The 13945-nt window shown below is 45.1% G+C and overlaps 1 protein-coding gene across 1 annotated transcript in view; it reads left to right on the top strand.

Moving 5' to 3' along the window:
• PPP1R35 (protein phosphatase 1 regulatory subunit 35) overlaps positions 1 to 13945 on the top strand; it is a 209325-nt gene that overhangs the window by 31658 nt on the left and 163722 nt on the right. Inside the window, exon 2 of the mRNA XM_069644901.1 lies at positions 9170 to 9457. Coding sequence (XP_069501002.1) covers positions 9224 to 9457 — 234 coding nt within the window. The 5' untranslated portion in view covers positions 9170 to 9223. The remainder of the gene's footprint in view (positions 1 to 9169; positions 9458 to 13945) is intronic.

The raw sequence follows: 13945 nt of genomic DNA, 5'->3' as shown, positions 1-13945 counted from the left end.
GGCTGTGGACTCCCTCAAGTATTATCTGTTGGGCCGCTGCTTCACGTTGTATACTGACCACGCACCATTGCAATGGTTCTTTAAGCATAAGAACACTAACCAGCAAGTCCTCCGCTGGTTCCTCTCCCTACAGCCTTTTGATTTCGTTACCTTGCAAAGGCCGGCCAGATTCCAGCTGTCCAGGAACTTTCCCTTGCCCGATCGGCCGAGGATTGTGGTGGGGATGTGTGATGTGGTGGAGATACGCAAGAGGGTCGCCGGACAGTGCTAGCTTGGAGCATTTGGGAACCCAAGAACCGTATGCCAATGAAGGGGCAGAGCTGGATATGGTGTGAGCCGATGTTCACAGTAGGAAGAACCATCACGGCGGACATACCGATAAGGAACAGAACTGCCGAAACAAGCTGCTCTTACCTTGCGGAAACGCCAGTGCAAACAGCAGCACACGCATCTCGTCACCAAGGTGAGATACTGTGGAGAGACGGCACTGCCGGCACGGCGAGTGCATCTTGTCACCAAAGCAAGACATTGTGGAGAGGCGGCGCTGCCGGTGCGGCAAACCCGCCTCCCGCCTGCGGGGATGGAGAGGGACACTGCGCTAAAATAAGGAGACCCGGGTCCAGAACTCTCCCTTATGTGATACGGCCACGAAGCCGTAGAGATCAGGGCGAGGCAGGCTTCGGGGATCCCACACTGAACTGCCCGGGGGAATCGAGAGTACGGATATGGGCGGCAGCTTTTGAAGGAGGCGGAACGCAGCACGGGCAACCAATGGAAGGCCAGCTAGGCAGAGTCCGATCTGATTGTTGGGGAAGTGAGCCAGGCAAGGGAAACAAAATCCTGCAAACTCACCAACTCGTCTGTTCTCGTTACAGAACGTCAGAGAGGACGCAGAGAGAAGGAACGAATGATGGACACCAAAGAGTAGCAGAAAGCTAAGAGAAACAAGTCTCTACTTCACAAAGAAAGAACCTTGACAGTGAAGGAACCGCCAAGAATGTGAGGACATTTCTGCAGCATCCCTGGGCTCCTGAGTCGTAATTCCGTAGTCCTCGATGGATGAACTGCTTTGGAGTGATATAACGGTATGCTGTTTCCCTGGCATATTATATTTCTCACGTAAGTCAAAGGTTGCAATCACACTGCAATTTTATGGAGTGTCATTTTTTTTAAAAATAGCTCTTCCCTTTAGATAGTCCATTAAAGATGGCGGGCGTGCCTAACTGCTCGTTGTCTTCACGGAAAGGGATTCCTTTTCACAATTTGTAGCTCCGCTTACAGCTTCCTGGGTCTCAAGCTATATCTTGGTTCTTCTGTTGGTTCAATAATGTCTTTAGGCACACTGTTTTTGCAGAGGTCCATGGTCTCACCACTGGGAGGGGCCTTTTGGGTCTCCTTACCAGGCAATGTATTATTCGCAACAGAAGGCAATAAAGAGGGTGATGCACGCTTCAGGTGACTGGAGTGGATCCAGCTTTTATGGCCACTGCACTGCACAGCAGTCTGATTTGTAAACAGAACCTGCGCTGGACCTTTCCACCTGGGTTGCAACCCAGATGTTAGCTGAAAGTTCTTTAACTCGGCTGGTTGAGTGCTGTGTCCTGGCCCCTTCAGTGGTTTTGGCAATTTGTCGGTGACCTGTTTATGGAGAACAGATAATGTTTTAGTCGGCTCCTTACAGTAATCCATCAGCAAAGGATAAGGTACAGTACTTTAATGGATTCAGTACACACCACACATTAGCTGGGCGGCCCATGACTACTTCGTAAGGAGACAATCCAACACCTGAATGCATAATATTTCTCATTGAGAATAATGCTAGTGGGAGTGCATCTACCCATCATAGAGGGCTTATCGAACATATTTCTGCCAATGTATTCTTTAAAGTAGAGTTTATTCTCTTTACTAATCCAGCTGCTTGGGGATGATGGATAGCATGATATTTCTGCCTCATGCCTTACATACCAAATCCATTGTGGTATTAACAAAATGAACACCGTTATCGCTCCAAACTGTGTGTGGCAACCCAAATCTGGGTAAATATTCTTTAACTAGTACTTTAGATGTCCTCAAAGCAGTGATGGAAATATTTCTACCCATTTGCTGAACATTCATACTATTACTAATACATATTTCATTCGTTGACATTGAGGCAATTCAATTAAGTCAATTTATAGGGCTTCAAAAGGGAACTCTGGAAGTCTAAAATGTCCTTTTGGTGCACCTTCTCCTTTGCTAATATTATGACTCCCCATGCACTTGCGCAATCTGAATGATACTTGGCCTAGTAGGATCGTTGTTTTGTCTTCCCTTTGTTCCCCCTCCCCTGCCTCATTGTGCCTTGAAACACTTGTGTATAGGCGCGTTATAAATGCTATATCATATCATATCATAACAGCACAAACGTGACCATTTCTACAATACGCAATTGATAACTGCCTTAATTTAGCATTACTCCATACTGTAGTTAACAAACTAAACATACCATCTGCTCCTATATGAGATGTACCATAGCATGAGACCAGATTAGGTGTATATATTTGTTTGGGAACTTCCACCTATGCTCATCCCGTGAGTCCCCCAACATCCATCTATGGATTCCCCATGTAATTTCCAATTCTGAAGCTCTTGTTCAGTGGCCGCAACCTGAACGGTTCGCACCATTTCAAGCGTATTATCAAATATGATATTTTATGGCTGCATCATGTGTGTAATATACATAGGTGATATAGGGACTGTGCAGTTGCTTTTGCAATTTGGTCAGCAAAGCATTACCTTTCTCTAAATCAATTACAATGGCCTTATGGGCATTACATTTAATGACAACCAATTTCCTTGGCAGGTTCAGTGCATACAATACATTTGAAATCAATGTACCATGCTGTATTCTTGTCCCAAGTTAAAAACCCTCTTTCAGCCCATAAGTGGCCAAAGGTGTGAGCTACTCCAAAGGCGTAATGGATTAACAGTAAAAATATTTACAAGACCACAGCTCTGGTAAGGACAATGATTTTAACTGTCTGTGCTGAGTGTGAGTGCTGAGATATCCTACAAGCCTCAACAATAGTGTTCAATGTTGTAATGTAGTAGTACCCTTTTGCAATTTAAAACATGACTCATCTACAAAAGATGTACCATCATGTTTATCGATTGGAGTATCCACCAAATTGATCCCTCCCTTTTGTTTCATTATCTGTTATTGATGTAAAATCATGCATTACTTTTAGTTCATCCGATGGGAGGGGTAGCAAGGTGGCAGGATTTGGAGTATTACAACACTGTATGGTAATGTTTGGAGCCAGTAATGTCCGCTCATATCTTATCATGGCATTAGTCGGGTGTTGTGTTCTTGTTTTATTCAATAAAATATCAATTGCATGTGGCACAATGTAACTTGGTGTCCCAATATTATGGCATCGGCCTGCTTCATAGAAATGGCTGCAGCCGCTGCACCCCGTAGAACATTTGGAAGTGCTTTTACCACTGGGTCCAATGTAGAAGAACAATATGCACACCATCTGTTTTTACCCCCTTGCTGTTGAGTTGGTACAGATAATGCACAGCCTTGCTTTTCATGCACAACGTGAAAGGTTTAGTATAATTGGGGGTGCCCAAAGCAGGTGAGTTACCTTATGAGGATTTTAAAACATCAAAACCATTTTGCTGAGCAGCGGTCCATGGCAGGGGAACTGGTGGGATGCTCAGTGTTAGTCCTAGCAATGGCTTTGCTATAAGTTAAACATTGGGAATCTACTGTATGCATAATGAACTTGTTCTCAAGAATCCTCTAACATCCTTCTGTGTGATGGGGACCGACATTTTCATTATAGCTTCTATGTGCTCAGGGTTTAGTCTACGCTTTCCTTTTGACAATAGATGCCCTTAATAGTGACCTGAGTTTTGCAAAACTGTAATTCCATAAAGACACTTTATGTCCCAGTGGTGCTAAAAATTGTAATAACTCCATAGTGCAAACCATGCATTGCTCTTCGGTGACTTCAGCTATCAACAAATCATCCACATATTGGAGCAGTATGGTATTTGTAGTCGTTAGAAACATGTTTAGCTGTGTGTTTAATGCTTGGCTGTAAATACTTTGACTTTCAGTGTAACCTTGGGGCACCCTTCGATAAGTGTAGGACTTCCCTTCCACATTAAATGCAAATAGATACTGAAAGTCTTCATGGATCGGAATGCTAAGGAAAGCATTTTTAAGGTCTATAACAGTGAAATACTGAGCTGAAGGTGGTATCCTCATAAACAGGGAAGTCTTCTGGCACCACCGGATACTTTGATTCTACAATTTTATTTATTGCTCGAAGATCAATAATTAGTCTCCATTGTGCTGGAACACGGGGCTTCCCATCAATTCTTGTTTTTACCGGATGAATTGGGCTGTTGCAGGGACTCCCCAAAATTTCATTTAGAATCCCTTTACCTAAACATCCTGTATTATGGGCTTAATTCCTTCTAACCCTTCCTTGGGGGTTTTATACTGAGGAATTTGTGGTAATACTGCACCTCGATTAACCCTTACTTTCACTGGGTCAACTACCATACATCCTAAATCATTGGATCCGTAGCCATATCACAGAGTCCATTCCCTTAAGTTCAGGTGGCACTTCATTAATAACAGTGACAAAACATTTTGAAAGACTCAGCATTACATGTTAGGTACACTCCATCAGGCGAGCAATCTATAGTGGCATGCACATTTTTCTGTAAATCCATTCCAAGCATGTTTAAATCACATTTATCAGTGACAACAAGCTGAGTCATGCAAGATATAGGACCTATACTGAACTGCACAGGGTCAGATATTGGACTTTGAACTGGATTATTAGAGAATCCCACTGGAGTGTTTACTTTCCCGGAGAGAGCAATATGGGGCACTACTTTTGGGGAAATTGATGTAATGGATCCACCTGTATCAAGGAGGAATGTTGCCAGTTAGCCTTACATTATAGACTTTACAAACAGCCCTTTTGAATCTACAGGAATACTTGTGTATTTTCCCTCTCCAGGGCAGCTCTATGCTGTCTAATTCATTGTGCTGTAATCATCCTCATAATAATCCCTAGATGAGTGCTGACCTTGCCTAGGGTCAAAATAATTATGCTGTTGCTCATTATTCTCTTCTGATGTCCCGTTATTTGTTACTATACTATTCCCAGCCTCAGTTCCGAAAAAAGTTCCCCTTGTCATTCCTCGCCCATAAAGTCCTCCCCCTCTCTGGCGCAGTGGACACTCCCTTATCCAATGGTCTTCTGCCTTACAAAAATGACACCTAGTGTCTATCATACCTGCTCCATTACTTGGCGGGGTACTACCACCTCTTCCTCCTTTATGCATTATTCTTCCCCTTTGTATGCACACAATACCTCTGCCTCTTTCTGGAAAAGCCTGTTGTATTAGTGCTCTGGTTTTTAATTCCTTCATTTTCTTTTCCTTCTCCCCTTTATCTTTAGCATGGCGATTTGCATATTATCTAGCCATAGTCCGAATTTGTGCAGCAGTTTGAGTTGGCCATGTAGACTCATAGGTTTGCATATCATTCTTTAGGTGAGGCAACAATCCCTCTACAAAATGTGAACTAAAGGTTTTCTGTCCCTCTGGCATGTCCATGTCCATTCCACTAAATGAGGTAAAAGCTTCTTCCTTTCGTGCTAAATATTTTTCAACTGACTCCCCTTCTTCCTGTCTGCAAGCAGTCAATTTATCCCAATTAATTCGCTTGCTGGGAACCACTTGCTGGATACATGTTATTAGCAGTCCTGGAATAGCTATCTTTCTATGAACGATTCCTCAGTCTTCCACCTTTTATTTGCTGCCTCCGTCAGCTCCTCCCACTTTGACAAGGTCTAAACTGTCTTGCTTTCTGCATTGGCACCATATATCTGCTGGCACCATGTATCTGCTGGCAGGATGCATGAAAATAACTGATCTAGATCTCCCAGTGTAAGCGGACCTGTTAAGTACCCGGTCTGTCTGGGTATACCACTGTTCTGGGTTTTGTCTAATATCTGGATAATCTTTAGTAAAAGACATTAATTCCATCCGGTTACAAGGGACATGAACCTGGTGCGTCGGATTATCTGTGTCAAACGCAGGCACTTCTCTCATTGGAAACTCTTGAGTTACTATAGACTTTGATGAAGCATTTGTGATTCACAATAAAAATGTTGACACTATTGCAGAGCAGACGTTTGAATCACAATTGTACTCTTGGATTGCTTGGTCTATGTACTCATAGTCATCTGGCAGGGGATACACTTCATCGTTCTCATTCACCTTTTTATTTAACAGCCACATTTGTTTGAATAGCCTTTGTACTAGTGCAATATATGTGTATCTTGTACACTTAGCCTATTCTACTCCTTCCACCGCATTTTTGATCTATGCCAACACTACCTTTCTGCGGTTTCCATGTCGTGAGCTGTAATCTTGTGGCCACGAGTTGACTATTTTATCACTAGATACCCGATAGGGGGCTGAGGGTGCCTTTTAACCATGAACCCTTCTAACAATGAATCTGTCTCGTCCTCTAAGGTCACTTTTGATTCAGGTGTCGGGGCTGAGGAATAAGCCTTGGATACATTCACACCCTTAATCCTCATTGTATCTTCGCGGTCTCCCTCATCCCAATCTTTTTTCATCTCTTTCTGATCATATGCGCGCGGTTTCTCTTTCTCAAATTGGGGCTTACGTTTTTTAATCTGTGCTTCTCGCAATAGATTTTTGTCTTGAAAAATCTTTCCATTGCTTATTGCATTGCAGGGGTCTAATGGCCTTGTCAACCTTAGTGTCTAACACGTCCCTTAAATATCCTATTTATTTTCTAGGTCAAAAGCCCCATGCACTGCAAATTGCAAATCAGGGTTGTTGGCAGAGTAGTCATGCCATTTTAGCAAAAAAATACACTGCCCAAGCCTTTTTTAACCATTAACTCCCACCCTGGCATACCTTCCAGTGGCGTAGACACATGTTTTTTCTAATTCCTGTCGACCCTTCCAACATTGCAATACCATTTCTTTCCTACTTTTGTTTCCCGCTTACTTTGTGATCACAAAGCTGCTTTGATAATGTCCCACTTTAAGTGCAGTGCACCCACAATGGACACACTCTACCAACTCATGGTTTCAACTGTGTACAAAGAGTGTAGTTCCCTATCATTCATTAACCGTATGCTCCCATAGAAAACACAGCATTACATATTGAAGTGTATTTCTCTATGGTTAAACGGTATGCTCCCAAAGAAAATACATTTCATTTTTATAACATCAGACCACACTGCAGTATTCTGGAACGGCCTCACCCCTTTTTCTGCAATAGTCTGTGTCAGTGCTTCACCTGGAATGTAAATCCCTTTTCCTCTCACAGATGGGGATTCTCAATTGCAGAGATCAACATGCCGAAGAGATCAGCTGGTGAATGAAAGTGTGGCTGCAGTAAAAACTCTTGTCCAGATAACGCAGTGCGACCCATGACCCACTCCCGCCTTTGCCTGCTTTCCGACCGTGGCAGTTTATTCAAACTGGATCTGAACTGCAATAAGGTCCCATCTGGTAGTGCCAATTGTGGGAAAATACTTCTTAGTATTCCTGCCTGTGTTCCGAAAATTACTTTAAGGCAAAATGAAAACACCTGAACAGAATGTTAGTTTAAAACTCAGAGGGACAGGTTTATTCCACTGCAGCAAACTGGTTTCAATCCACCATGTGAACCTACTGCTCCCCCCCCTCCTCCCAATGCCAAGAGGCATATCTATTTACAACCCATATAGCATTACAACAGGCCGTTGACTTGGGGATAAAATTGAACTCCAGCAAGGTTTCACCTTACTTCACGCAGCTGCTCTTTTAATATAACACACTGGGCCTGCGTCGAGAGCATGTGTGGACAGCTGAAGCCTAATGAGGATATTCTGTGTCTTTAGAAAACACATTTACAGCTATCTGTTTAGAGGACCTATGTTAAACCACTTCCAATGCCTATAATTTTAATATATATTGCTAACAGACTGCTCATTCTCACAGCAGTGCTTAAATGGGGGCTTTCATAGGTAAAGGGCAGAGTTAACCGCTTTTAACATTTGAAGCTTCTCTAGAATAGTCTCACTGGAATATGTCAAGAAGTCGGATGCCCCACACAAGTAAATTTGCCCCTCCCCCGCATTCTCTGATGTTAGCGCCTCCAACAACATTTGAAGGGTCAGCCCTTCCCTCTCCCTCCTCAAAATGTTAGCCTAGGTGCTCCCCTGGAAGGGACGGATGTGCGCACTCCCTTGCCCTACGCTCCTCTAACTCTCTGTCAAACGCTTCCTCAGAGTGGGGGGCAGGTCTCTCTCCTCAGCTTGCGCCTCCTTTTGGAATAGCTTCCCTGCCCCTCTGACTTGAGCCGGACTCCTCAAGTTCTGAAAACTGCTCAAAACTCTGCTTCTCTACTGTTCCTCCCTTCCCTGCTAATCACCCCACAGCCGGTGTGACTGGTGGCTTGATCCTCATGACTCTCACAGGATTCCAGCTCCTTCTTCCTAGTGGATACCAGCACCCTCCCTACACTTCACTGCCCATGCGTGCCCCTACTCGGTGGTTCTGCATCCCACCCTTGCGGGTCACCTGCACTAGCACTTGGCCTGTGGTTCTCCTCCTTAGCTCCCCTTAGCACTTCCGTCCTGGGCCCTCCACCAGCACTTGCCACTCCTCTCCACTCCCCCCTCACTCCCCATCTCCTGCACCCCTCCGCGCTGCACTTGCACATCCGAATACCACAAGGCCTAGTAGGACCATGACTGTATGTTACTGTTTTTGCCATTGTTATTTTACTATTTCTGTGATTGTTATTTTTTCCCCTGTTTCCCTACCCATAGCCTTGTGGCGCTTTGAAACACAATTCGTTTGTAAACTCGCCAACAAAATGCTCAATGAAATAAAAATATGATAAAATGACTACACTGGTATTTTGGTACAGCCCGACTAGTCATTAATTACTGTGGCATGACCTTATAGGTACAAGTGTGATGGTGTACAATTTTGTTTGGCATGGGGGTGCAAAAACCGCTGCTATTTAACAACTGCACGTTGTCTATTGGGTACAAAATATTGCTGTTTCATTCAAAAGAAACCTGCTGCTTCTAAAATGGTCTTTGATGTCTTGTCTGTGTTTCAAGGTGCAGCTGCAGGTGGCTGGCCCTGTGTGAACACTCCCTTTGACGTGAGTGGCAATGAAATTCAGCCGCATGGAGCTCCTGACGCCGAAGAGGTATGCGCCGCTTAACTATACCGACGAGGACAGCCTACCCACCGAGGCCATCCCTCAGCCCCTTGCAGACAGCGCCGCTCGTGCTGAGGTGTTGTCGGAGCTGGACATTTCCATGACGCCAGAAAAGCTTGGCTGCGGGATTCTGAAGAGGCCGGAAGAGCTGAAGTTTGGCGGGAGGAAAGCAAGTCGCAGACAGGTAAGCGCTTGCCTAGTGGCGAGTCAGTATGATGCAAAATGCGGGGACGTTTGCAAATGCACATTTATAGGTTTCCTTCAAATGTTATTCTACTATTGAATGTCAATATTGAGCATACCCTGCCTGAAATGTATTCTGATTTGTGAATAGTCTGAAGATTTTCTAAGGAGTTATGTCTGGCCGGTTGTTCCAGTTTATTACCGACAGCCTGTCTAACCTGTAAAAAATATACATTCCTTGCAAACTTTAGCACACCATTGAAAATTACGTGTGGTGACCTAACTCTGCCCTGAGGCAGTGTGTGCAGTTTTAAAATCAAGAAACGGGCAATTCAGCACTTCTTAAAGCCGCATTCAGAAATCAAGAATGCTCAGACTAGTGCGCAACTTTTCAAATACACTATTAAATACTTCTCAAATTTAGATTCAGTGCAGTATCCAGCATTGCAAGAGTGTGGGGGGGGGGGTACCGAGGTGGGCACGAGCCAATGCACCTTGGAAAATTAATGCTAAACGGGTACACCATCGTTCTTGCCCCCCATATGATGACTTTGTACCCTCTCCCCATAACATTCGGACTAGTGTGGGTCATGGAGCTTTGTTGTCCTCCTCTGCATCTGGCTTTGCCTTTTTTCATGCCTGCAGTGGGACATCGAGCATGCTCCTGCTATGATATGCTATGGCATTTATAATGCATCTGTATACATGTGTTACGTTGGTCGTGTAGAGTATGAACAACCCCTCTGTCCCCAAGAAACACCCTGACCGATTTGGTTATATGGTCAGTGTGAATATTAAGGCCACAGGTGGAAGTCCGGAAAGCCAGGACGCGGGAACAGCCGGAAGAACCCCTTGAGCGCTGCAAAGCAAGATACAGAGGTTAAGCAATGAAACAGGGCCCGAATACCTTCATGTACATAAACCCCAAAGCTACCAGGATACCTGTGAGTACTTGGGTCAAGGCGTGGGTCTCCTAGCTTAGGCTGGAAACGTGCTGTAGGGTAGAACAGGCAACCACCTATTTGCAGGACCGAGGTCCTAGCCAAATGAAGAGCTTAAGCAAGAGGAGTCCGTGGAGCAGGCGTGAGTCGGTAACAGGCAAATCCAAAAGTACTTGAAGGGTTAAGCAAGAGGAGTCCGTGGAGCAGGCGTGAGTCGGTAACAGGCAAATCCAAAAGTACTTGAAGGGTTAAGCAAGAGGAGTCCGTGGAGCAGGCGTGAGTCGGTAACAGGCAAATCCAAAAGTAGTTGAAGGGTTAAGCAAGAGGAGTCCGTGGAGCAAGCGTGAGTCGGTAACAGGCAAATCCAAAAGTAGTTGAAGGGTTAAGCAAGAGGAGTCCGTGGAGCAAGCCGAGGTCAGAATCAGTGCTGGTCCTTGAACAAAGAGAGAAGTCACGTGATCCGAAACTAAACAGCTGTGAAGCAACGCCTTCGGTTCACCGACTCCTTTTATCCTCGGAAGGGACGCACGTATAGTCACGTGTGACGTGACCTGAAAGCGTTGCAATGCTGCTAGGCAACCGAAGTCACGTGATCCGTGAAGCGCCGGGAAGCGCCGGTCTCCGCAAAGGACGTAAGTTCCTGAAGTGACGGAGCTTCCAGTTGATCTGCCACCGCCGTGAAGGGCGATAAACACCCGCTCCCCCATATATGCCATGCCGTGCCCTGATGTGTGCGACGTGAGTGGGGGGCACGGTGCACGAGTGTTGGGGAGTGCGGGAATGGGTAGGCAAGGAGGGGCGAGTGGGGAGGTGTGTCCGTGGTCTAGGAAGCGGCGTGACAACATGTGTTGTGCATGGAGGGTGCAAAGCAGAAGCATAGAGCCATACTGCTGCCCATGCCATGCCCTAGACAGCTGTTCTACAGACCTCCAGTCCTACATTAACAATATCAACCTGCATACACCACAGATTTTTACCAACATAGAGATGTGAACATTTATGGTTATTGTGCTGGGTTCCTTTAAGAGGCATTCCACCATGGCTGCCGCCATATCCCACGTGGTTATCTAGTCATATCGCTGGATATAACATTGAGGTGACTTGAAATATATATATTTTTTTAAAGGCACTATCCAACTGGAGTTTGTTTATATAATTTAGCCAGTCCTAAAATATGTTGGGGAGGGTGTTTAGTGCCTTTAAAAATAATTAAAAATAAATGTTAAAAAAAAAGAAAAATCGAGCCACCCTCGATGTTTTCTCCAACAATATCACATATAACCTCCCTCGTTGCAGCCAGGAAGTTCCTCCATATACGCGGATATATACACTATTCCAGACGCAACACCGTACAGATCTGCGCAGTGTGTGTATCCGGACTTCATGCCAGTGAGAGTCAGTATGATTTGAATCGGGTAATTACTATGTACACATACTATTCTTCGTCTCTTATTAATTCAAAGCATTGGCTATATCTGTTGCGCATATGCTCACTTTATAAAATCTTAGAGCATTTTCGTTATATGCCCGCCCATAGTGACATTCGTTTGAGACATGGTTTTAAAAACATTTTTACAGCATTTTTTCATTATGCCGTGATGCGATTACCACTCCTGTGCCTTTTTCCGGTAAGCGTTACAACAATATGTTCTTTGAGATACATTTTTGGACCCTCATTATTGAGAAATAAACCTGTTCAACAAAAGCGTTTAACCTTTCACACTATGTGGTTGATTGTGTTCTCTTATCGCTCTTCCTCGTCCCAGTACCAGAGTGGTGTCTGTGTGTGTTCTCTTATCACCCTTCCTCGTCCCAGTACCAGAGTGGTGTCTGTGTGTGTATGAGTTAATATAAAAGAATTGGGCAGGGACTGGTAATACCCTACAAAGGCCTAGTGAATATCTGACTCCTTATAAAAAAGGGAATTGGGGGGGATACTGTATCTCACACAAGGGTGCCTTCTCCCCACTCCCCAAGTCTCTTCCACCCAGGTGATCCTCCCTTGCATTTGCACCCCCGGGTTCAGAATCCGATGGCAACGGACTTTCCCTGGCCACCTGGGAAGGAGGATATGTTGGCAAAGAAGTGAGGACGCCCTCAGATTCCTCACAATGCCCAGAAAAAAACGAGTAAGAAAGGGCTGGACTGGCTGCTCCCAAATGCCAATCTAGCTAAGTAAAACGCATACAATCTTAGTTTATCATTAAAAAGTGGCAGTGCCGTTATTGCACACTGCTACTTGCCCCCACCCGCCAAAATCCACTCCTCCACTGCCAGCACAAAGACACACCCAACCAGTCACACAACATTCACTCACTACACATAAATCATAAACACACAGCACCAGGAATGCATAAACATACGCACGCACATAAAATGTTTTCTTACCTGTTCCAGGGCTGCGTCCTTCACCAGAAAGGAGACCTGGCCGCCACAATGCAGCCTGTGAGGGCAGTCATAACCTAATCGCTACCCTGTATGAACAAAATTAAAAGGGATAGTGAGTTCTTAAATGGTCTTGAGTCATCCATTGATTCCGCTCCCATGAACAGTCCAAAATACGCTCTGTCGAGTCTTAGGGTTGGCTCAAACAGCACTCTGGTTCTCTTAAGGACTGTGGTCATCTGCCTTTTCCACTTCTGCCCTTTTTCATGACCCACCTCCCTGATAGGCAGCAGAATCCCTCTTTGGGACCTATAGTATCCAAAACACTTCTTTCCTGGTTCTGTGCCTTTCTTGGTTGCAGCAGGGCATATGTTAGTCCTTCTGAACACTCCTACCAGGAAATATTGGATCTTCTTATGGGGCAAGGTGATGGAAAATGATGCTGCTAGTTGGACCCCAGGCTACTATCTTCTTACCTCCTATCATTGTTCAGTAGTCTCATCTGTGAACTGGGCCTACGCTTAGGCACTTTGTTTTCTATTGATGCCCCTCCCCTACCAAATCTCTTTGCTCTTACTTTTCGTTCTTGGTGTAGGACCATCTTTCTCTTTTCCTGCCCTCCCTTTCCCCACCCTATTTTTCCTCTACTTTATCCCAGCTGCTCTCCTCTTTCCCTCTCTCTCCTCTGGCTTTCTCTTGCTCCCTTGACCTTCCTTGCCTCCTCTTCCTGTTCTTTTTTCTTCTATTGATATTCATCCCCCCAAGTCTCCCCTTTGCTCTGTCTGTACTCTGGTCTTCTCCTCTCCCTTTCCTCAGTTTCATGGTCTCTCCCCTATTTCCCCCTTCCCCTTCAACTCTCCATTCTCTCTCCATTCCTCTTCTGTGTTTTTCTTCATCCTCTTCCCCTCTCTCTGTACCCCTACTTGCCTCTCTAAAACACTCTATTGTACACACAACCCTCTTGCATCTTTGCATTCACGTCTAACACGGACACCTCCCCTTTTCTGTTCTTGCCTTAAGTAGGCCAGTATGGCTAGACCCCGTGATAGTTGTCAGTTGAGGGACAGGTTTGAGCATGTGTGATGACTGAGTAATACCCCGGCCAACTATAGTTTCTCCATATGGCTTGTGTTGCATAGCTTGCCGGCCACCGTGGTTACAGG

The sequence above is a fragment of the Ambystoma mexicanum genome, chromosome 1p (genome assembly GCF_040938575.1).
Source record: "Ambystoma mexicanum isolate Mex_15411 chromosome 1p, UKY_AmexF1_1, whole genome shotgun sequence".
NCBI classification, from domain to species: Eukaryota; Metazoa; Chordata; class Amphibia; order Caudata; family Ambystomatidae; genus Ambystoma; species Ambystoma mexicanum.
The sequence above is the reverse complement of the archived record's forward strand: the minus strand, read 5'-3'. Positions and strand labels throughout refer to the sequence as shown.